The sequence below is a fragment of the Lipophrys pholis genome (assembly GCF_963383615.2).
Source record: "Lipophrys pholis genome assembly, chromosome: 18".
Classification (NCBI taxonomy): Eukaryota; Metazoa; Chordata; class Actinopteri; order Blenniiformes; family Blenniidae; genus Lipophrys; species Lipophrys pholis.
Window position 1 is genome coordinate 14,824,999 of NC_137646.1, and position 23,816 is coordinate 14,848,814.

Genomic DNA, 23,816 nt, shown 5'->3' on the forward strand with positions numbered 1-23,816 from the left:
TGCACATGCAGTTTGAAAATATCAGAAGTATCAGGCATGGACTGTATGAGGAGGATGAGCTGAAAAGCACAGTGAGGCATAATTATATATAAATATATATTCTATTAAAAAGTATATGTAAACACACAAGTAGTAACTGTTATTTAAACACATTTTCTGTTATTTTTCACTGAAGTCATGAAGTGCTTCTCCCCTACAGTATAATAACATTATCTGGAGGTAATTACTAACAGCTGTCCATGCTGAAAACTGCAGAGATGTCATAAAGAGACAGGATGCAAAGTGTGTGTTTGTGTGTGAGAGCATGGGAAAACCGAGTTTCCTCGCCACCAGCGGTTTTTTCCCCCCTCCTTCAAACCGATAGGTGCTGTAATTTATTACCCGGTAAACACGTGGGAATAGTATTTCAGCGCCACAAGATAAACAACTACTCCGCTCTGCTGCAAATCTCGCGAGAGGAGACGCTCCCCCTGTGCTCGCCTATTGTGAGAGTTTTCCAACTCTCGCGCGGTCTTGGAAGTTTCCCACGCCTGTTGTTGTGGCGTCTGCCCTTTTCGCTCACTCTCTCTCTCTCTCTCCTCCCCTCTCTCTCTCTCCCCTTTTCTCTCTGTCTTCCTCACCCACCCCCTTTCTATCCGTCTCCCTCGTCCCTACACCTCCAGTCTGCTTCTGTTGTCTCGGCGGATTGTTGGGCTGCTGGGGAGAGAAAGGATATCGCGAGTATTGGAGTTTTGGTGAGAGTTTGTGGAAGATGGCGCCTGTTGTGACAGGGTGAGTCTGAGATTCTGGGGCTGACTGCTGGGGAGTGGAGTTGTGAAGAACCTTAAGTTATTGCCATGAAATGTCTTCATTTTAACGCGTGTGGTGACGCGTGGTTACAGCGCAGGGTTTGGGCCACTTGTTTACTCGCGGCAGGTCTTTTTTTTTTCTTTGTCTCAGTGTGTGCGTGTGTGTGTGTGTGTTTTCTCCCTCCGGTGAACGTTACTTGCGCGAGCTGACTGTTGCTGCGGTGTTTTTGCGAGCTAGCCCCAGCTAAAGCGATACTTCACCCCCGGTGGTCTTTTCTCCCAGACAACGAGCGAGCTGTTAGCTCCCAGGCTAGCCCGGCGAGCCAAACACAAACACACAGCACGTTTTGAACATTTAGTTTTTAATTTTTATTTTTGGTTATTTTTTTTTTACCTGCAATGGCTTCCCCTGGAAAGCACTCGTGCGGATTCCTAGATGTTGCGTTTGTTTTTCGAAAACGTGCTTCCTCAGTTAGCCGGGCGGCACGTTCACCCGACTGGATGTCCGATAATGGACGTCAGCTCGCGGCGTTTGACTGAAACACGTTGCGGGCTTTGTAACCAATATGTCTGGCTGGCTCGCATTTACTTGTGCAGTTCAAAAAAATAAAACAATAAAATAAAATAAAAAAATTGTTATTTGAGTGTAAATATTTAAGCTTGAAGAAGCCGCCCGCACCGGAGTGAATGGCGTGCACGTTTACGACTTTGCGAGCAGAGCTGGAAAATACTATTTACTACACAAACAGCGATCTTGCGTGTGAAGAAAGCTCCTTTCTTGCAGTGTTTATTTATGTAGAGTGCACCTGAGGACGGAATTCACCCCAAGTCTCACAGCCATGTGTCTTTAACCCTATCGCCACTGAGAATGACACAAATATTGCAGGATTTACAAAAGCATACGGCTGTAACGATATAATAGTGTAATGTTGGTTGGTACTGCAGTAAAAATGTGCTGCAAATATCCCAAAAGCATTGATATACACGTAGACTGAAATCAGCATTTGTGTTTTTTGTGTTATTACTGTTAAGTGGACTTATTTTTATTGTTTTTGTCCCTGCATGACATAAATATTTTAGCAATGTCTGACAAGAATTCCCTGTTGAAATCACTCTCAATACCATACGTTAGACATCTGTACAGTTTGTCCTTAAGGAGCACGACCTGGTAGCTTTACATTCATTTTTCCAATTTGCCTCAAATGTTTTATTTGCATGCTCTGGTATACAGCCGTACACAATTTAGTCTCGGACCATAGTCAAAATGTAATCCTCTTTGTCTATAACCCAAACAAATCCATGATATATATTGTAGTGGGTCTCCTTTGAATGGCGCTGGACTATAGTGAAAATAAGCTTATAAAAAATGCAATAATCCAACACTGTTGGATGTGGTAAATACAGACAGGATTGTGGGGTGCCTAAGCCAGTTGACGGTGTTAAATGCAGGTTCCCCCCTGGACATATTATCCGGCCATCTCAAGGCAAACACAGAAAGACAGACTTTTCAATCAAGCAGGAAACCTCTAACCATTTAATTCCCCTAATAAGTTTACCTAATTCACAAACACCCATCTAAATTCTTGCAAAACCGTAACACAGTTTAACAATGTGGATAGCATCCAAAAGATAAATCCACCAATTAACACCCTGCCATATGTCCTATAACCCTATTGCCTCTGAAATGATCTAATCTCCTAATTAGCCCAATCAATTCCTGTAGTTTGTCATTAGACATTCAGTGTAATGACTGACTGTTGCTGTGGCCAAGAATGTGAAAACATCTTCCTCGATGGGTTTCAAAGGCAAGATAAGCAGCTCCCTGAACACCATAACATGAAACACTTTTTGTGTGGGTCATAACAAATTGTTTGTATTTTTTTTAAATCTCCAAGATCATCACATTGCCTCAGTTTAAAACAGTCCATTATACTTAGAGTGCATTTAGTAATTGCTGCTCAATTGTACATCTTGTACAACTTGAGTCAACCGAGGCTTTTAATGGCAAATTTGACTTATTTAACATTTTCAACCTGTCCACTGGATTGATAGAGGCTGTCAAGGATTTATGTAATTTCTTAGCAGAGTGGTGCTGCTTTGTTTTTCTCAGGTCATTACTCATCAGCAATGTGGCTATATCATTTAGCATCAACGGGTTGTAGTCTGGACCTGGTGCTATGTTCAGATTTGGCTTTTCTGTTGTGGAGTACACCATGATTTGAATTATTTTCCTGCACATTAGCAGGCACAGACACAAGCCTATTTTTTTTTGCACTGTCGAGGCAATAATCCCCACAGACAGCTCAGTGGGTGACAGACATTTGCAGAGCTCGTTGGAGGTTTGTGTGTGTGTGTGTATGCGCACTGGTAGGAAAAGGGGAGGGGTTGGTTTTGCCGTGCATGTTCATTTGGGGCTTTCCAGCAGACCTGAACTGATTTCAGTTGGGGTGGGGGTGCAGGGGAAGGAGGAGGCAGAGGGAGGGAGGGAGCAAGCAAGAGGGCAGGCGGGTCAGGTCTGGGTGGCTGGCCACCTGTCCAGATGATATCTGCGGATTCATGTGTGTTTGGCCGTGTGTTTTTCTGCATGTGTGGACGAGGGAGTGGGGGTCGGTGAGGGAGAGCATGAGAGACGGGCGGGTGCATGCTGGGGCGAGAGGTTTAACAGAAAATTAAAGTGCCATAAGGGTCTTTTTTAGACCTTGTTCACAGTAACGGTTGGAGGCATCAGAGAGCATAAACACAGCCCGATGCCCCCACATACTGCGTGGATGGTTCTTGCATTACACAGGGAGGGGCTCTGTAACCACAGGCTTGTTAATGGTATTATTTCTCTCTTCTGGAGTATTACAGAAGAGCTGGCGCTATTTTTTTTTTTTTCTTTACACTGACCCTACTGTTGTGACTTTTAGTTGAAAGCTGAATACTTGAACAGTTTTTTATAGTCTGTGTTGTTTTTGATATTGTCAATTGTGTGTTATTTCAGCCACGTCTTGTTTCGTACTCCAAAGCAATTTGTCACAAACAAAAAAAGATCATTAGTGTTGTGCTTTGTGTCTCCACGTCATTATTATTATATTGTTTGATACTGGTTTGTGGGATTGCAGGTTGTAGTGGCTAATTATTCAAACAATTGGCAGTGAATGGTGAGTTTATGCCTCCAGGTGCGTAGTTTATTCTATTCAGTGTTCAACTCCAGTCTTTGCCAAAGAGCCATAGCCTTGTAGTCTCATACAAAATCTCTATTCCAGGTTTCAAACGCGCGCTCCCTGTGGGCTTGACAGGTGGTCGAGGAGAGTTTGTCTTTCATACAAGAAGAGACGCTTTAGCTTGACTGAATACACGTAACTACGGCTTGTTCAATTACCAATGTCAGGGTGGTTTGTTCCTGTCACTTACATTAATTCACACTGGAAAAATAATTTCTTTTTGATAAAATGGTATTTTAACTTAATTTATTGACTACTAGTCCATTTTTCTAAACTGACTTTTCAAATCAGGGTTGCTGGAGCTGATTCCAGTGGACAAATTACCCCCACTGACGTTCACATTTAGCGTTAGGTAAGAGACACCAAATAACCAACCAATTAGAGGAAGTTTTTGAAGTTTTTAAGCTAAATCGTGATAGTTCAAACCATCATTAAAATTACTTGTTTTGCAATATCAAATACCATCAATTCACCTGTTGCTAAGCCCCACGCCCCCTAAGTTACTGTTGTTATCTTTAACAAGCCGTTGCAACTGACTGCATGTTTACATGGTAGCTTTAAACCCTGTTGCTCATCCTTTTGAAGTACCTTGTATCACTTTTGCATGTACCCCAGGTGCATCATTTGACCATTTCTGGATCTTACATGACTTGAATAGCCCAGAAAACAACAAAAGTGTCGCCAGCTCTAATGCTTATCTACAGAGCTGAGAATGTTTGTCGAAGTCCTGGCAGTTGGTAGTTGAATACTATGGGTTTGATTGTATTCGGGGACGGAGCTTAGCCAAAGGTCAGTTATCATTCAATGATTTGATCAAAAATGATGCACAGAGAGGAAAAGAAATGTGCAAAAATACTGTTACTGTACCCTGGGAAATTATGTAATTTAATGAGTTTGTCTTTGTTTCGAGCCTGCTTACTGCTGAGAGCATACATTCCAGGTAATATGGATAAAACCAGACCTAGTGTCAATTTAAGATGAACAGGCATCAAATAGATTGTCTGGCTGTAGATCAGTTAGTAGCGTTGGTCATCTTGCACAGTGTCAACGCTGCTGGATTGATCCACCATACTGCCCTGTCTCGATGACAAAGTGTCCTTGGGCAAGACACTGAAACCCTATGTTGTTCACAATGGGGGTCGAGCACCTTGCGTGGCAGCTGTCGCCACGGTTTGTAAGTGTGCGTGAATGGATGCATGTGATTTACAGTGGTAAGCGCTTGCGTTACACTGTTAATCACACACTCCCCCACTGCTTTATACAAGTGAAGTCCATTTATTACTCACTGTCTTTTCAATGAAGCTTTGGGTTGATTAACCTTTTCGCTTTATTTAAGGAAGACCTGCAATTATTCAATTTACTCATTATGTCGCACTATGAAAACATGTCACAGGATACCAAATTATCAAAAGTAATTGAGTTGACAAAAACATAAAAGCTCGGGTCTGATCAACATCCTTCAAATGGGAAGAAAAATTATAAATAAGGAGGGTTGATTTATTTTATTTTTGTTCTTTCCTTCTGGCCAGAAAAGCTGGTTGTGATAGCTGAAAGAGCATCACTGTTCACCTGGGATGATAAAAGCATGAATCACTTATTTCAACACTGCTCTCTGCCTTTGCTGTGCCCCTGGGGGACGGGATTCCATTTAGCTCACCCTCCCCTCTGTCCCTCTGCCAAAAAAAAAAAAAAAAAAAGGAAAGAAGAAGGATGAAGCCTCTGAGGCCAAAAGCCAAACATCGCTGTGCCGCGTAACAATACCACAGAGCCTTTCTTTCAGACACAAACTTGTGTTAGCACGAGTGTGCGGTTTGAGATCCGGGGCTGCGTTGATCTGATGTGTGTGTGCAGGCATATGGAGGAAAGCGTGAGTGTACCTAGACATAAAAGTTGCAGTGTGTGTGCGTGTACGTGCGTCCACGTGCGTCCATTCCCCTGGGTCCTCTCCTCTTCCTCGCTTCCTTTTATAAAAGGAGAGATTCAGAGAGAGCAGCAGATGTCGAAGCGCTGACCTTTATGGTGGCAAAGGCTCAGGCTAGAGTTAAAAGACAGGCCGACTCCCCCCCCCCACCCCTCAAAGAGGCAGCCCAACACACACACACACACACACACACACACACACACACACACACACACACACACACACACACACACACACACACACACACACACACACACACACACACACACACACACACGGAGCGCTCTGCTACCTTAGCTGGATAGGTTAACGAGGGAGACGATACAAGCTACCCGATCTGTGTGTCACCTCGGTATCCTGCAGCCTCCAAAGCTGCCCTCTATCCACCCAGAGCTGTGAAAATCTTCAAAGTGTGTGGCATGTGGGGGTTACAAGCCGGGGGGGGGGGGCTGTACAGAAGTCACAGGCAAAGCACCAAAGCAAATGTGCCACTGCCAGACATCTTTAGGGGGATTTATTGTTGTGCGTACAGTAGCCTATTGTTTTGGAAGTTCATGCATATCCATTACTTCACATGATTGAAATATCCCCCAGAGCCTATAGTTTCATTCAGGGTTCAGATTCAACTTGTTTGGTCGAGTGACGATGGGCCTCTTCAAGCACCACACACCCTGGTTGACTCGGTGTCTTCATTCTCTTGTTTCTCCGTTCGGGCTGCTTGTGTCTGTCTCTCTCAGGAGAACAACCACAGGAGACACCCAAGGAGATAGAAATGCACATTTTTGCGTAATTTGGCTTGGATGGTCGCCAGCTTTGCACTCATCCTTGGTTCTCCGCCACCTGCTCAAGTGTTACAGACCCGATTTACCAACAGAGTTCCTGCACTGTAGAAAACAACACAAGGCCAATCAATGAGCTAAGGGAACATTTTGGCTTAGTTTTGAATTACTGCAATGGCTGATGATGTTGTGCAATATTTTGAGTGTTTGAATGACCTTTTTTTTTATGCCATAATGAGTGTTTTTAAATGCATAAGTACATATATGAGCATAAGCATGATTGCATTTATTCAACCTTTAAAGGAGACATATCATGCTTTTAAATCCTTCCTTTTTACATATAAATCATACAGTTGTGGTCTATACAACGCGAAACTGCAATGCTTGGGTCTGAATTCCTCATTATTATAGCTCCACAGGCCCCTTTTCAACCCCTTTTCTGATGCGCTTCTGAGAGCAACTCGTTTTGGGGCGGTCTCTTCAAATGCAAATGACACACTTCATACCCTGCCTCCTCTCCAGGTTGCAGAGGTCACACTCGGTTCAACGTCACCCTGTTCGGCCATCTTTGTAGTTTGATAGAACAGATACAATTATCTAGCGGCGCAGAAACTTTATATTCACACATTATTTACAAAATGTCAACAACGGAAGATTTGTCCATCCAGCCATACATGTTGGAGCCAGAGTCGGACCCGGCGGAGCGAGATGAAAATGACGATGATGCACCTACAGAACAACGTCTTCATATGGATGTAACGCAATGGTGTGTTACTATATTTACACTAACTTCTCCATCCATGCCCACTACTACAATACTGCCTGTATTACAACGACTATTTAACACAGAAGTTACATTATAATCTAAAACGAGCACACAGCGCTAACATATGAAGACGGTGCAACTGCTAATGCTAACAAAACAATGACAGGGACGTCTTATCATCACACTTTTTAGCGTTATATACAGCTTACCGAAGTGCTCTGTTCGTCGTCTCCATAGATAGAAGGAACTGACCGCTCAATCAGACGAAGTCTTTCGGCAAATCCTTCTTTATACTGGCGGAGGTTGCTGAAGCAGTCGTCCTTAAAGTGATTCGCGCACACAAAAATGACCTTACCCACAGATGTGGGTACATTTCTGTGAAAAATAAAACTCAACCAGGCACTTCGAAAAGGTTCTGATGCTGGGAGACGGTGTAACGAAGCTTGTGGGTTACTACATCCAACAACCGAACATTTCGACTTATCCTCTCGTAACTTCGGTTGGACTACAAAATCGCAGCGAGAAACAAAAATGGCGGATTGCTCGAAATGTCGATGTCCTAATTTGGCAGTTCCGCTGAGAATACTGTGACGTCATTGTTCAAAAAACGTAATAGAGAATAGAAAAATCGAAACCGATCGCAAAATATGACCAAAACAGAATATAAAGATATCAGCGGAGCACCTGAAGAGACTACTTTGAACTTTTCTGTACTTCTAAACACTCTAAATATACAACAAAATGCATTTAAGGGCTAAAAAAGTGGATTTAGCATGATATGTCCCCTTTAAAAGTTATGAGTGATATTTGAAAAATAATTGTTCTGTTCATCAAAAACTAAGGTTGTTTTTCAAAATATAACAATAGGCTGGTGTGGTTTAATTTTGTTATATTGTCGCTTTGAATGTAAAGAATCATGTGTTGTAAGAAGAAAGTAAATTTACTGACCATTGGTTAAACCCCAATGATGATAATCATGAAAATATTTTAATGACGGGTAAGAATAAAAAAGTTGTGGGATTATGAGAGAGATACGATAGGACTTTCTAAAGTATTAGTTATTGGCTTATAGTCCATGAATTCCTTTTTAGAGCATATGTTTGTACGTACCTCCCTCATTCAAAACACATTGACTCTTTTCATTGGTATTGCATTTGGGTGAGTGCTATCACTTAAAGGTGCAAGGTCAAAGAAAGTCAAAACCCCACAGTCTGATGAGAGGGTTGAATTTCTCATACAAACCCACAAGCAGGAAGGCCATTTATTTACTTGTGCAAGGCTTGGAATGTATTGGTGTGAGCTCATAGTTCTCCTCTCAGGTTCTTCCAAAAAGCTCGCCGTCGTGTTTCAGCAGAGATGGAACGGAACATTCTGAGTGTGGTTTTGAAAACAGCCGTGGCGTCATGTTTGATAGAGGCCCAAGTCCTTCTTGGTGTTGTTGTTGGCGTGCGCTTCATTGCTTAGCTAAGACAAGAGAGACAGAAAGCTAACAAGAGGCGAATGTGACAGGCGGTGGAAATGCGTACCTCCGTGCTGACTCTTGTTGTGGGGCCACTCTTTGTCTTTCTCACATTCACTGTCCACATCCAAGAGAATTTCCTCAGACCCAGAGTTTGCCTTTTCCCTTCCTCTGTTCCTTTGCTGCTTGTCGTGATTACAGCTTCACCAGGGGAGAGGTCGTTTCTACTGTGTCAGCACTTTTGCCCCCGCTGTCCTTTCACATTCAGGATGTTTCATTCAGAAAACATAAGCTCATTCCCCCATCTGACCGGCTGTTTGCTTTCATGCCGCTTCAGTGAGCCAACGCGTACCTATTTCCTATGTTGGAGCAGATGAAATTGAGAGGAAACAATATTAACTCTGGAACTCTTTCGTGTTTGTTCCTGAAAGATCGGAATGTGATGGCAAAAAAAAAAAAAGCGTTATTCTGTGAATCCAGATAACCGCATTAGATTTTCAGTGGCGACTGTGAGGGCTCAGAGGCATTGTTCAGAGCGCTTCGTCTGATCTCTGACTGCCGCACCGGGCTGCTTCATCCATCCAGAGGAAGGTTACAAATATACACAGGATCTCCCGTGTTGGGAAAGCCCCTAACAACGCCACCTCCCACAGCTGGAAGCAACTGCCACTATTACTGTATTAGATAAGAGGGGAGTGGCACGCTATAACCTAGTCGGTAGTAAAGCTTTCACAAACAAGCTACTGCCTTTGGGCCTGCTGGTGGCATCATATAAGGGCAGCGGACAGCCACAGAGCATCAGCCCCGCCTCACCCCCTCTGGGTAAATAGCTCCTGCTTCTGATGAAAACACTGTTCTTAGGATTGAAGTGTCGATTGATCACTGCAAGCCCTTGAATTGACATTTTACTACACTGCCATATTGACTTTTGTAGATCTAAGCTTGGCAATGCAGGATAAGAAAATAAGGTCTTATTGTTTTTTGGTATAAAGTTGTCAAACAAATTGTCAGCTACTATTTACATTTCTTGCACATAACCAGCTACTATATTAGTGCCTTATTGCCCTTTTTTCTTAAATAATGCACAATTTGTTACACTCTAGAGCTTCAATGGTGTGGAACCTTCGTTGCTATTACTGAAAGTTTATCGCTGTTAAAACATGTTCTACATGTTTGAAAGGACAGACACGGATGCAAAATAGACCACAAATGAAGTTATATTTATATTATGACAACGCCATTGAAACGTCTTGTGTTGCAATGTTTAAATACCCTGAACATAACTTGGATGCACACACACTTACCAGTGCGACTTCATAGGTATTTCTCAGTTACAGACAGTTTCATATGCAGTCTCCACTGTCAGCCTATTCTTCGCACAGATCTCCAGGATCACCGTTTTCGCTCCAGTTGACGTTGCTCTCATGCTCCTGTTCCGCCTCATCAACGCAGCTATCCAACGCATTTGAGATACGGCATGTGAAAGCCATTGAATGGCCTGTCAGAAACAACATTCACCACTTTTAGCTGGCTTCTCATCTCCCCAGTATGATCACCAATTGACTGTTCATGTTGCACAATTGATGTTTCACCTTTTCAGCCCCACTATCAAGGAGGGCACTCAACATGTCCCTCTTGTTTTTGAGGCCTAGGTGCTGTTGTGATGCAGAACTCTGCATAACACCTTTGTGCTGAATATTAGAGAATATACTAAGACGATGTGACTTTACGGACCTATTTCGGGGTGGGGGAACACTTTTCTTACATTCAGACCACTATGGTTTAAAAAAAACTGGTGGTTTCTTAATGAATCTTGAATATCTTTGTTTTGTGCTTGACTTGTGTTCCGAAAAAAGCATTGCTTACTCCTGCCTACCCCACAAGGGAGAGCATTGATGCCTTCAACTTAAAAGTAAATACAATTTTCTTCTGGTGAACACAGGTGCATCTTAAATAATATCATTAGAACAGAGAAATGTATACATTTTAAATGTAAATTACTAAAAAAATGCAGCAATTATGAATTCAGTTACACTTGAATTTTCTAAATGCTCACAGACACCTTGTCCTTGTGATGTGCAGGACTATGGACCAAAATTTAAGTTTTTTGATTAAGATGTCTACCATGTCCATTCCATCTGACCGTAAAGAGCAGATCACTATCAACCTTTTTGCAGTGCTCCATGATGACAAATTTGTTGGTGTGGTGGGGCAGAGAGAAGTGAAAAGCATGCAGGACACTGGCCCTCTAGGAATAACATTAGACATCACTGCCTTATTGATTTGGAGAAAGGTCCATCCACATAGTCTTACAAAATCCTGTGAGAACTCAGTTCCATATAGACTTTTTTACCCTTATACAACTATTTCTGTAGGAAATATCTGGCACAAGAGTTTCCTCAGGGTTCAATAAAACTCTTATCATGAAACCGTAGAATAAATTGAATACCATAAAAATGCTAGGGCAGGATGAAACTTCTTGCACAGTGTACATAAATAACCAGTCTCCGTCAAATCCTGGTAAGTATATTAAACAAAATGTCTGTTGCAAAAGCTTTGCAATGTTGCAACTAGTTGACCATTTCCACTTAAGTCTAACTTGTGTGACTCAAACGTATTATTCAAAGACTGTTCTCAACTGATGCTTTCAGTGATCCAGAATGAGCCTGTGTCTCAGTTGTTGTTGAAATTTGACATATTTTTCAGAGTATGCAGATCAGTTGTATTGGCCTCAAAAATGTGAAAATTACAGAATAACCATCGTAGAAATTACTGTTCTTCATCATTAACTCAGTAATCGTGTTGTCACTGTTGCTTGCGTGACATTAGGCATGTATTTGTCATGGTCGTAAGCCTTAATGTTTTATCTTGGCTCATGATTTTTTCGGGTCAGCCTCCAGGGAGAACACTGCTGGTATGTGCCCAAACAAGTGACAGCAGCCCTGGGGAGATGAGGAGTCTGGATCCCCATTCAGCAAGGAAAAGAGCGAGCTGGCCTTAGAGAGGAGTAATCGTGTGTCGTGGAAATATTAAAGGAAAAGTACAGCGAGGGAAAGAGGAGGGGAGTGTTGGGATTCCAGGAAAGGCAAACTGTTATCTCCAAATGTTTCTTTGCATTGTCTGGTTGTTTAACTAAGGGTGCTGGAGAGTTAGAGTGAAGAATCCGCCTGGTGGCATTCCTGTGGCCGTTGACGTCAGGAGGTTTTGGCCTTTGCTTACACTCCAAGTGAAGTAATAGACATGTGTGTCACTTTGTGGAACGCTCTATTGATTGTGGTTTAGAAAACAATGCCTTTTCTTTCCTCGAACAGAGGGTTGTTAATGTTGTGGTTGATCATCTTGCTCTTGTGGCTGCAGTTTGATGTTCTCTACAGTTGCAATCGTTTTGGAAGCGCCGCCTGAAGAATGTTACGTGGGCATTCACATGAGCTCATGGAAGGAAACTGAATTGTCTCTTTCAGAACCTCTAGTATATCCTAAAATGTCACCAGCAAGGTTTATCACCCCTGCTGACTTTATTAGAATTGAACCACAAGTATTTCAACCTCAACCCGAGCTCGTCAAAGTGTCTGCTAGGCAAATGAACAAGGCTTCGCTTTCATTTACTAGCATCCACTTTTTGTTTGTTTATGCACCCCTCTGCAAAAGTAACATTGTCTACTTTTATGATGACTTGAATCAGGAGTTTTCAAAGTGTGTGGCTTGCTGCCCTTGTTGGGCACCAGAAAGTGTTGTGTGGGTTAACAAGCTTTTCCCAGCATGTTTTCCTCCTAATTGTTCAAGAAGAAATGATTAAAAAGAAGTGAACGGTAATATACTATATAAGCAATTTTTTAAGAATTTGTCAATGTAATGTAACCCTAAAATGAGCTTTCATGCAAAACCATGAGCGTAACAGTTATGCCAGTTACAGACTATAGATCAAGCCTTAGCAGTTATTTCTAATTAAAAACATCTAACTAGCACAGGAAGAGTTGTGCTTTGCCTCAAGATATTGGATTTAGTATGTTTTCACATCTGTTTGTGGTTTTAGCTTTAAGAAACATCTTTCATGTCTTTTTAATGAGCGAGTTCAGTATTTTGGAAAGATGTTTTGGAGGGGAACAAGTCTTAGGAACGCTGCCACCCTCCCCTTTCCCTGTCATGACACTGAAACCAGACGGCAGTCTCGAGCTGACAAACTCCTTGCTAAACTGCACTTATAGGCACAAGCGTGCTGCGGTCGCTCCATTTGGTTTGGTTTGCTGAGGATCATCTCGCAGCATGTGAGCTAAAGGTCATGTCTCACTCTCTTGCTCTCTCTCTGGTTCTGCCAGGAATTCTATTTTTTCTCATGTTGCGGTGCAGGCGGTCCTTGGGGTGGTTTTGAGGCAAGGGCAGGGCAAAAGAGTTGTTCGTTTCTGAGTGGATAAATGCCCTAAAACTACCCTTGATTTTGGATGGTCATATTTACACCCAAGAAATAAAATCAAATTGATTTGTTTGAGTGAAAAGAAGAGTACATGTTATGATTTTGGAGTATTTGTTTCTGATATTTTATGAAGAGTATGACATCTAAAGCTGTTGTGGTAATGTGATGGCGTAATAGTGTGTTAGCTATTTGTTATGCCTCAATACAATTTTTTTAAGAAAAATAAATTTAAATGCTTAAAACAATAAAACTTGTTGAATATTAATGACTTAAAGGATACTGCATTTTATATTGTTTAGAAGACAATACAACGTATCAACTTTTCAGATTATATTTACCCATGGTCGAAAGTCGATTAACTGTCGCCTAGCGCCCAACTATATTTAAATAAAGATATTTTAAAACAAAAAAAAACCACATTTAAAGATTTTGTTTATATTTTATCGGCAATATATACAAAGGTAAGCAGCAGGAGAAAAAAATGGCAGCACATCAGGCTAATGAGAGCGATGAATTGGTAAAAAATAAAAAAAATACACCGAGAAGTAGACATAGAATATGGTTTCGTAGAGAAAATGTACAAAATTAGAGCTGAATTATGGTGAAAAACTGGTGAATGAATGTTCAGAACTGAGCCAGCTGAAGCGGCACCAGTCCACCAAACACCTCAAGACGGTGTGTAGACCCAAAGAGTTTGTCCTCAGAGAAAAGGAAGCCATTGTTACAGAATATAACAAAGAAACTATATTTCACATGTAGTGTGTTTTGTGGTTTCTTATAGTATAGTAGTAACAGTAAAAATGTGGGTCCTTCAAGAAAATAGTTTGGAACCACTGGACTAGATGGTTAGGCAGCAGGGCTTGTAAGCAGAGGTTTGCAGGTTCAAATCCCACTACTGATGGTTCACTGCTTTGGTTCCCTGTGCAAGGACCTTAACTACCAGTTGCTCAGGGTACATCAGTCATGATAAGCACTCTTAAAATATTTTGGAATGAAACATCCAGGTCAAATTAAATGCTGTGGCGACCCAGGAAGGGAACAACTCAAAAGACTCTGTCTTTAATGGGTCGTTGTTTGCTTTCCCACACTGTTACCTTGAGAGCTGGTGTTTGAGTTGCATTCAGACATGCGTCAATATGGGAACGTCCTACGATAGTGAGTGTTAATTGTTGCTGTAAATATGTTTCAGGAAATATTTTTTTTAGCCACAAGTTCACAGATGTGCTTTTTGATTGCTATTCGTCAATGTGCTCTGAAACATCAGGCTACCTCTCTTGTCATTTGTGTCTGTGAAACATGCAAAGACGTAGCACAATTTGTACTGTGGACTGAAACCCAGCATCTTTAGAAGCGTGAGCCTCAGGCTGCCCATTCTTGCATACTGTTTGTGTTGTGTATCACCAGCATCCAGTCTGCCCTCAGTTCTACAAGAGAGAGCGAGAGCCGTAAACCACAACAATGAATGAAGATCTCAGCAATGACTGCTCTGGCGTAAAATCAGAGACTCCTCAATGCCACTTAGCCCATATTTTAACCTGTACTATCTTTGAACACATCTATTTTGATTTGTCAACCAAGGATTGGTTGTGTTACAGTTGTCAACTCTAACTGTGACTTGAATTACTTGAAAATGTAAACTCGGTAATAAACTTACTTGGGTCAAAGTAGAGATGGTTTTAGTCATTTGTAATGACAGACAACGGTGAATAAATTTTTGTCATAGATTTGAGTGAGAAAGCAATTGATTTTCTCAAGTTCGTTTCAATATTAACTTATCACTTGATCAACTTCAGCAGCTTCAGTATGGATACTTGTGGAATTATTTTCACTACAACTCAGAATCATTCTCATAGTGGTGAAAACAAGAAAGAAGCCATGAGAAAAACATTTCTCATGATTCTCAGATGAAAATCGAATTCCAGAAAACTCAACTGAAGTACAGTAACAAAATCCACTTTAGTTTCCGCCTCTTTGAACAAGTTGAGAAACAAGCACATTTTCCAGTTTGTAAATTCAAGACTGTTGCTGTTGGCGAATTCTTAAAGTTCAGGTTTGATAGTGTTAAATGTAAACAGGTTTGTCTACCACAAAAAGTTAATGGTCCTCTCAATGACAAACCTGCCAAAGAAAACTTAAAAGCTATCTTGTGTTGCAGTGGGCTGCTCGCAGTGTAGCGACTTCAGAGTTGAACGTCTCCTTCACCTGATCTACCAGGCTGCAGCCTGAGCTACAGCAGTGTTGCTGCGGTGGATCTCCACTGCTCGCGATACCCCCCCCCCCCCGGGTTCCCTCTCGTTCCAGCAGTGAGTCATCAACTCAGCAGAGAGTGAGAAGGGGGAGAGTGGAGCGGGAAAGGGTGGTTCACTCAGGGTTCAAGTCTCCCTTCGCCTCGTCCCCCTCTCTTCTCTTTCCTGACAGTTTCCCCCGAGCACATGACCCGCCTCAACCCCAAACCCCAGCCTTTCTTCGCGCGTCTTTGGCTGTATCGCACTTGTCACTTTGCTGCAGCTTTTTTTGACCGTGGATGTAGAATTTTGCGGGCTCTCGTTGCCGTGTGCCTTTCCCTGGAATCTTTACTCCCCCATGGCTTAATCTCGCTCTCCACATACGTATTTTTCACGCTGTTGACTTGAGCAAACTATCTTGAGGCTCATTGTTTCCCACCTGGTACTTTTGTTTGGTTCAACATAGATCTATTTACTGTTGTGGTTCGATAGCGACCTGATTATATGCACGCTGAGGGCAGAGGAGCTTTCACTTCTATTTTTGTGTGCGCACAGACATGCTTCAACTGCACCCTCACAAGATTGGACAATAAAACGCATGTTGAAATGATCACTCTTAATAGAGAGGTTGTGCAAGCAGAGAGCAGCCTCATTTGTAATCCTAACATCTGTTCAGCACTTTTGTTTTGCTCCAACGTGGCAGTGGTAACAATATTTTATTTTTTACTGCATACTAAAATGGAAAACGTTAGTAAAAGATGTTTGTTTCTTGTCTTGGATGCAAACAGGGAAACACTGTTAAATGGCGAAATTTCACTCTCACGTTAACCAAAAAATAGTTTATTTATATTTGGTGTCTGACTTCACTGCCTGAGGTTTGATCGCACTGACTTTTGTGTTTCCTATTCATCTCTCTGTCTAAATATGGAGCAAAGCTCATCACTTGTGCCTGAAAATGTACCAGAAGAGATTTAGAGAGCGCGTTTCTTCAGAAATCTCTTCAGATTTACCAGCTACACCATATCCCTCGAGCTCTGTCAGACCTGAGAGAGGTGATTTAAACCTCCCGCTTGGAGATACTACATTCCCTATTGAATTTTTTTAAACTGTGGCAAATCAGTTTGATGAGGATCTTTTTGTAGATCCATTGCGTCTGGTCAGGAGTGCCAGTCTCAATTTAGGACCCATGTTATCTGAGGACTGAATAGAGGCAGGTGGTAGGCAATAGAAAGGAGTCCAGAGCTGCAGGATTCACAAAGGAGACTTCATTAAAGATAGAACAAGCATTAAGAGATTGTCTGTGTGCATGCACGAGAGTCCAGGTTGGCTCTGCATAGCATACATTGGAAATTTCATTACTTTGTTTTCAATACATATAATGTGTGCCCCGGTACCAGAGTATGTACTCAGTATGTTCCAGCCGCTGTGCCAGATTACACTCGTTAAAAGTCTGCAGTTGGTGTGCAAGTAAAGTGTATGTCTAGATGTCTTTATTGATTGTGTGCCAGGCCAAGAAGAGTTTTAAAAAGTCTGGTCCAGAGAGCTCCATATGGAGCATTGATGTTGGGGAGTGCGGTCAAGAATGGGAGAGGTGGAGGGAAGGAAAACGGAGGGAGGGAGGGAGGGAGGAGACAGAACGAGGAGGATTTTTCTTTGGCTTTTCTGCCTCTGTCATTAAGCTCTCCCATGTCAAACACAGATGGAGCTGGTGCTGTGTGGCTGTGTATGGAAGCACTTGCTAGTGCAGGCTGATGTGACCCGCCCAGCCATCCACACACACACACCAGAGCGCACCGCGCTTTGAGCCCTGCCCTTGATTCTGCCCCCGGCGGGGCGTCGCAGGGCAGCCACCAGACCCTTCTGCCATCTGCAGTCAGTCAGCCTTGAGGGTCGGACAGCTCATCAGCACCAGTTACTCAGTATTCTGTGTTTCTGCTGGGATCCGCTTGTGTAACATGAAACTCTCACTCTATCCCTTTTAGTAAAGATTATTTTGGGGATGTCAGTTATTTACAGTCTTGAATTTGTTTTTTGTCTAATGTACCCATCTCTGTTGAGATGGAGTGATACATGACTCATTTTCTATTCAAGGTTTGCTTTGTCACCTCTTTGAACATCACATCACCTTAAGGGGCCAGTTGAGGTTCAATATCAGAATGGCACAGTAAAGAGTTAAGTTTTAATACCGAGATAATGAGGTGCTGAATACTGTTTCACAGCACATACAAGTTCACCATCAGCAAAGATTTAGTCGAGATGGCCAAGGTAGTTTTGTGGTATAGGTTTCTGATTTCATTAAATTTTCTTTTACACTTTGGTTGTTGCTTAACATAAATACACTCAGAGCCTATTGTTTGGTTTCCCAATGATGTCTTTCAGTTTTGTCCAATTGGTGCTTCAAGCACATTTTACCACCTAAAAATATTAGTTGTCTGATGATTTAAGATGTCTAATATATACCTACAATATCAATATAGTTTGTGCCTCTAGTTCTCTATAATGCCTCTATAATATAAGGCTTTTCAAATTGACACGCATCAGAGTTTGTTGCCGCGGCTTTGCGTGATTCCCATGCTGTCATAAGGAACACTCGTACACAGCAGTGTTTTTCTCTTGATCTCACTGAAACACAGGAAAATCCACATCCAACGTAGTGAAAATTGGAATTTCATCAGCATTTGAACAAATTCTGCAACATTCCTAGTTTTCACATGTGATGCTGAAAATCAATCATGGATCTGAGATGGTGCAACAATGAAGCAAATGTTTTTTTAAAGCTGGTGATCCCCCCACCATGCCAATGATGGAATGTTTCCGCAGATCAAAGATTTAAATAATATTATGGGACGGGAATCATTCTCAGTCTGATTAAAAATGCACCCACACACTGAAATCCCTCATGCTTGAGTCTAGCAGGGGGTCACTTTAAGCCTGAAGGCAAATCAGGATCGCAGTACACAAGGGGGGAACTGATGCAAACAAACATTTCTCCTCTTTAATGAGTGGCAGCTGACGGATGAGTTCCAACTATTGGCATCCATGAAGCTGAATAATGTTGATTTCTACCTGCAGATTCCTCTCAAATGTGTCTATCTGTACTCTTTGCCTTGTGGACAGATTTTCCCAATGCGAGTTTGCTAAAAAGCAAGATTGTGGTCTTATTTGAATTGACTCTGCCCGTACCACTCCCAGCTGGCAGCTGCTGTTGTTGGCACGCAGGGTGCCACATGCCAAGCACCCGTGCCAAGCGCAGACCGAGCCTCCGACACCAAGCCACATCTTTCTGTTGTCTTGTTTGCTGTCTGGGAGACTCTGTGCCCACTAATCTCACCCCATTTGTGTGTTTCTCATTGTCCCACATGCCTACAACCCCCTCTCACACACTCTTCCAGGGCTGACTTAAAATAGTGCCCAAACTTGGCTATCTTCACTCCTGACAGTCCCCCCCCCCGATTAAATATGTGCTTGGAAGATGCGTGGATAATACCCGTGCCGAGGGCCACACACAGAAAAGCGCAGTGCTCCTGAGGAAGTGAGCGTGTTAAAGGAAAAGACTGATGTTTATGCTCGCCGCGTGTTATAACTGTGCAGCGGTGTGTGTCACGGCTCTGACGCAAGTCTGCAGGTATTCTTCAATGGACTGACACAGCCAGTGGGCTTGGATTTCTAAACCTTTCCCACATATTTCAATTGCTAATCAGACGTGTTTATATTCAGTTGCTTGAAGGGAATTTTTATTTATCTTGCCTGATTTTCTTTAATACACGTCATGAGCAAGAAACTATATCTTAACGTCAGTCTGTTCTTGTCCTTCAAAAGCTTAAAGGCATGTTGGACCCATTCGCAATTCTTTAATGGGTATTTTAATTGGTTACCTTTGAAACTCTAGGCCTTAATTTAGTTTCACTTATTGTGTCTAATGAATATACTGTCTGGTTGTCTGTTTCATGGTGTCCTCACACATGAAGGTGAACATTGTGCCAGACTGGTGTGTGTGTGTTAATGAAAAGGAGGCCTTTAAGAGGGGGTTTTCTAGTCCCTACTTTGAGTGAGTACTTTTGACCTCCCGTGGTAGTGGTGACGTAGTGATAAGTGAGATTGGAGAAACACTTTAAAAGCTGCAAAGCAGGATCTTCTAAAAAGCACAACACAGTTGCGAAAATCAATCCATTTTCTAGACCTGCTTTATTCTACCTTAGGTTTCACCAGAAGCTGATGGTATTTCCTGTGAACATTACAATGTATTACACCCTGGACAGGTTACCAGCCCATCACAAAATTGAAGAACGATACCCCAAGAACATTTTCACACCTGTGAGCAGATCGGCGTCACCAGCTACATTGACTCGCGCTGTTAGAACGTATTTCAGGAGTTGAATATAATTCTGATCTTCAAAGCTGATTGAATGTGACAATTGCCGTCCCCTGTTGCAAATTTATTTTTCAAAATGTATTGTTTGCCCTCAGTTTTTATGCTCCCTCGTGGCGTGAGTATGCAAGAACATAGAGGAAGATTGAAAGCCCTTAAACATGACAAGCATGATGAGGAAGAACAGACAAATTCCCACTGAAACACATGGAAAGCCTCTGAATCCAGAATGTAAGGCGACTCTTCTCACCGAGTTGAGATTGGTAACTACAACAATAAAGGAACATGAATGCCTTCATATCTGGGGAACCTCTGCCCACGATGCGTTGCGTGACGCCAGTGGTACCCTCTAGCAGTATTTGCACAGTGGTGACTGAGTGGTGGTGCTAAACCCACTCAACCCAAGCACAAGTGACTTTTCCAGTCAGAGCAGTTGTCAATCATGACATCTCTCTGCTTTCAGCGCCAAATAACTAACGCCAAATTGACCTGAAAAAGGTTACTCCCTAGAGTGTTGAATCTATTTAAAATGTCATTAAATCATTTTGGAAAAACGTAGCTTGAATTTTAATTTTGGTTCTCTCACGATTATTATACACGGTGCAAGATTCATAGTCCAACCTGCAACCAGCCAACAACGGGAAATAGATATTTTCGGTCCACCCTCGGCTCATCCTTGTGCTGCATTCTAGTTATTAAATGTTGTACAGTTCCAGTTCAATGCTATCTTATCAATGTGCACTCTTTAGTAACATTTGAGGAAGAAATATTTAAAGTGACAAAATAAGAACTTATCAGTCTCAACAAAACTTAAGAAGTGGGGGGAGGAAACAGTCAATAGGTCATCCTGTGTTTCTATTTATAAAACTGTTAGTAATTCTTGGCTTCTTCTTTTCTGTTTCCTGTATTTTTTTCTGTTTTTCCCTCTGAGCGTTGCTTAGAAAAAGAAGGAACAAAGTTAGCAGGGCTAGGAGGCTTCGCTGCAGCTCTGCGAAAACCCAATTGTTAGTCGTTTGTTCAAATTTGTCAAACCAATTTGTCATTTCTTACTGCATACCAGCAAGGTTGCAGTCGATCATGAGGGAATGTATAATTATGTAAAAACCTTAAACTGTTCCCTTTTCTAAACCGCCAAAGTTCATCTGCATTCCATATACGCACTGTCTATGTTTATATTGTATTCAGCCTCCGTATTTTTGGCTTTTGTGCCTAAAATGTGTAAAAAAAACAAACAGAAAGCAGATGGAAAAAGTTGTCTTTGAAACGAGTGTTTCTTCCATTAACTCATTGTTGACAGCTACTGTTCTTGTATTTGGTGTCACTGGGGCAGCCCGTGGCTACGGAGGCTAGTGGAAGCTGCAAGGGAGAATAGAGTTGATAATGAGGTGTACAGCCACTCCGAGGAGTTGTGATATCTGCTATCAGCCCTCAGGCAGGGAAACCAGACACCTTTTTATAGGTCTAATCCCTCATTCCAACTCTTTTCCTCCGTATCGCTGTTTGTGCGCGCTGTCCTGAAGCTGTGTGATTTTATGAGGGTGAAAAGTGTGCCATGTGGATATGCAAATCTGCACAGTTAGAAATGTGGTTTCAGATTCACACATGGCCTGTGACTGGGTGCGGGTAACCCATTCTGCTTTGCAAGTGTGACAGATGTGTGAAAGATATCAAGACAAGACATGTCAAGATTTAGGCCCCTTTTACACGAATACGAGTGTATCCACAAAACTTTATTCAGTTTACGTTTACGCGACGCTGCTGTGCGGATCCACTGTATCCGCAAAGTTTTTATCTCGGCTCCCAAGGCGGTCGCTACTCCCTCCTGCAGAAACTGCTGGAGGCTATGGAGCACTCTTACTGTGCATGCCCATCTCCCTCCCCTTCCTTCTGCTCATCCACTTGTAAGCAAACATGGCGGACCCGTAGTGGTTTTACTCGCGGTCCGTATTCTAGTTCTGCCCGTTTTCTTCACGTTTATAGCGTATTGTTCACTGCACCACATGTCTGTGTGGTTTCATTACAAAATCAAGCAACAGCGCCCTCCCGTGGCCCAGCCTACTAGCTATATCATTGTCAGTGTGTCCGCTGCTGAAGTGTAAACGCACTCCTTTTTCTTTTTCTTGTTTTTTTCGACGGATTAGGTGTTGTCACGTAAAACGTTGTCACGTAAAATGTTATCATGTAAACGGGGCGTTAAACTTGACTTCAGTTTTTGGGAGCAGGTTTTAAATTCCAGCTTGAACTTAACAGGTATTTATGATAGAATAGAGACGAGTACACAATGCAAGTCGCAGTGGCTGGCTGTGTGAAGGGGGGCAGCTAAAAAGACACGACTATTAAAACTGCATTGTTGAATTGTTGCACTTGTATTTAAGCCTCCTGCACTTGCCGAAGAAACCTATTGTTGTATTTGTTGTACAATGTGAATTTGACCACGTGCTCATAAAAGCATTAACAAAAAGGCTGTTGGTTGACCCCAGTGATTACACCCTTACTCTCCTCGACCATGAGCACAAGAATGATGGTCTTTGGCGTCTGTGTGTTGCTTTTTGGCCCCCTGAGAATCATCAGGGCTACAAAAGAGAGATGCGTGTGTGTATTTTTGTCTGAAATCTAGACAAAACATAAAAGACCTCTGCCACAGTATCATTTCAACAGCATCAGGGTTTAACTTTGAAGACTTTTTGGGGATTTTCTGAAATACATTCCTGTGATCTTTGTATGCGTTTTATAGTACTCTGCAGGGAGCACGTCTTTTGATTCTTTTCAGCTAAAGGTTACATGTAGATCTAAGCTCTAATCAGCATTTCCTTTGGTATCTCACTTATTTTGCAATCCAACAAGAGGTGCATCTACATGTCGCAAACAGGTTTGTTAATTGTATGACCCAGGGTGCTTCACTGAAAGTCGCTCACTCTTGAGCAACATCAGTGTTTTCTATTAGTTCTCCACAGTGAGAGTCTACGATGATCCATAAATGCTGCGTTTACCTACTTCATACTTTTCTTGCAGCCACGTGAGCTTGTAGGCGAGAACATGCAGCATAATGTCCGAGTATAAACCAACTATTGCTCCTCAGAAGTGGCATATTGGTGTGTATGTTATACTTTTACTTTGTCTCTGTTCCAAGAAGAGGAGAAACGGTTTCCTATTAAATGACTCTCAGTTCCTACAAAGAGAAATATTTTGTTGTGTTGGGTGCTAGGAGATTAAACAAGAGATTGATTATGCTCCTGCACCGTCATCACACAGTGGCTCAGGAGTTTCATTTGGGTGATGTGCGTTTTCTCCAAGTAAGGACATTTTACATGAATGGGATGGGTTAGGGTTAGGGGTCAATTCTCAGTTTGAATGGAAATGTAGTTTTATTCTTGACCAGAAAAGATCAATTAAAGAAGATTACAACTTTTCACGACACACGACCATCGTCGCACTTCCTGTTCTTCCATTCGCCTTCTCAGTTTGATCTGGTCCATCCCTTACAAAGATGATTAATGCTTCTCCGAGTTGTGTTTGCACTATGGGAGCGTCTGCTCGAAAGACCTCTATACTGCCTGTTTTTCTAATAGCTGCACTGATGTTGTGCCATACTTCTATTTCATTGTCTGTCTTTTATCATAGAAAACATGTCAGATATGTGTGAAAATGTAGAAAAAAGTGCAGAAGCCAAAAACCATCTTGTGGTGAGAGTGCTACATATAACCTCACCATGCAGCCATGCCCCGTTAGTTGTTAAAAAGTAACGGCAGGTCTCAACTCACTTGTTAACTTCTTCTGTCTTGAATAGTGTTTGTATGTATTCTTAAATAAGCCCATATTGTTTTGGCTTCTGTACCTTTTCTATATTTTCCACACATATTTGGCATATTTTCCATGAGTAAAAAAAAACAAC

At 42.1% G+C, this 23,816-nt stretch overlaps 1 protein-coding gene across 1 annotated transcript in view; it reads left to right on the top strand.

Annotated features, from left to right (window-relative positions):
• The first annotated feature begins 515 nt into the window (after positions 1 to 515).
• Positions 516 to 23,816, top strand: part of rbpjb (recombination signal binding protein for immunoglobulin kappa J region b) — a 52,578-nt gene continuing 29,277 nt past the window's right edge. Inside the window, exon 1 of the mRNA XM_080486616.1 lies at positions 516 to 771. Coding sequence (XP_080342742.1) covers positions 752 to 771 — 20 coding nt within the window. The 5' untranslated portion in view covers positions 516 to 751. The remainder of the gene's footprint in view (positions 772 to 23,816) is intronic.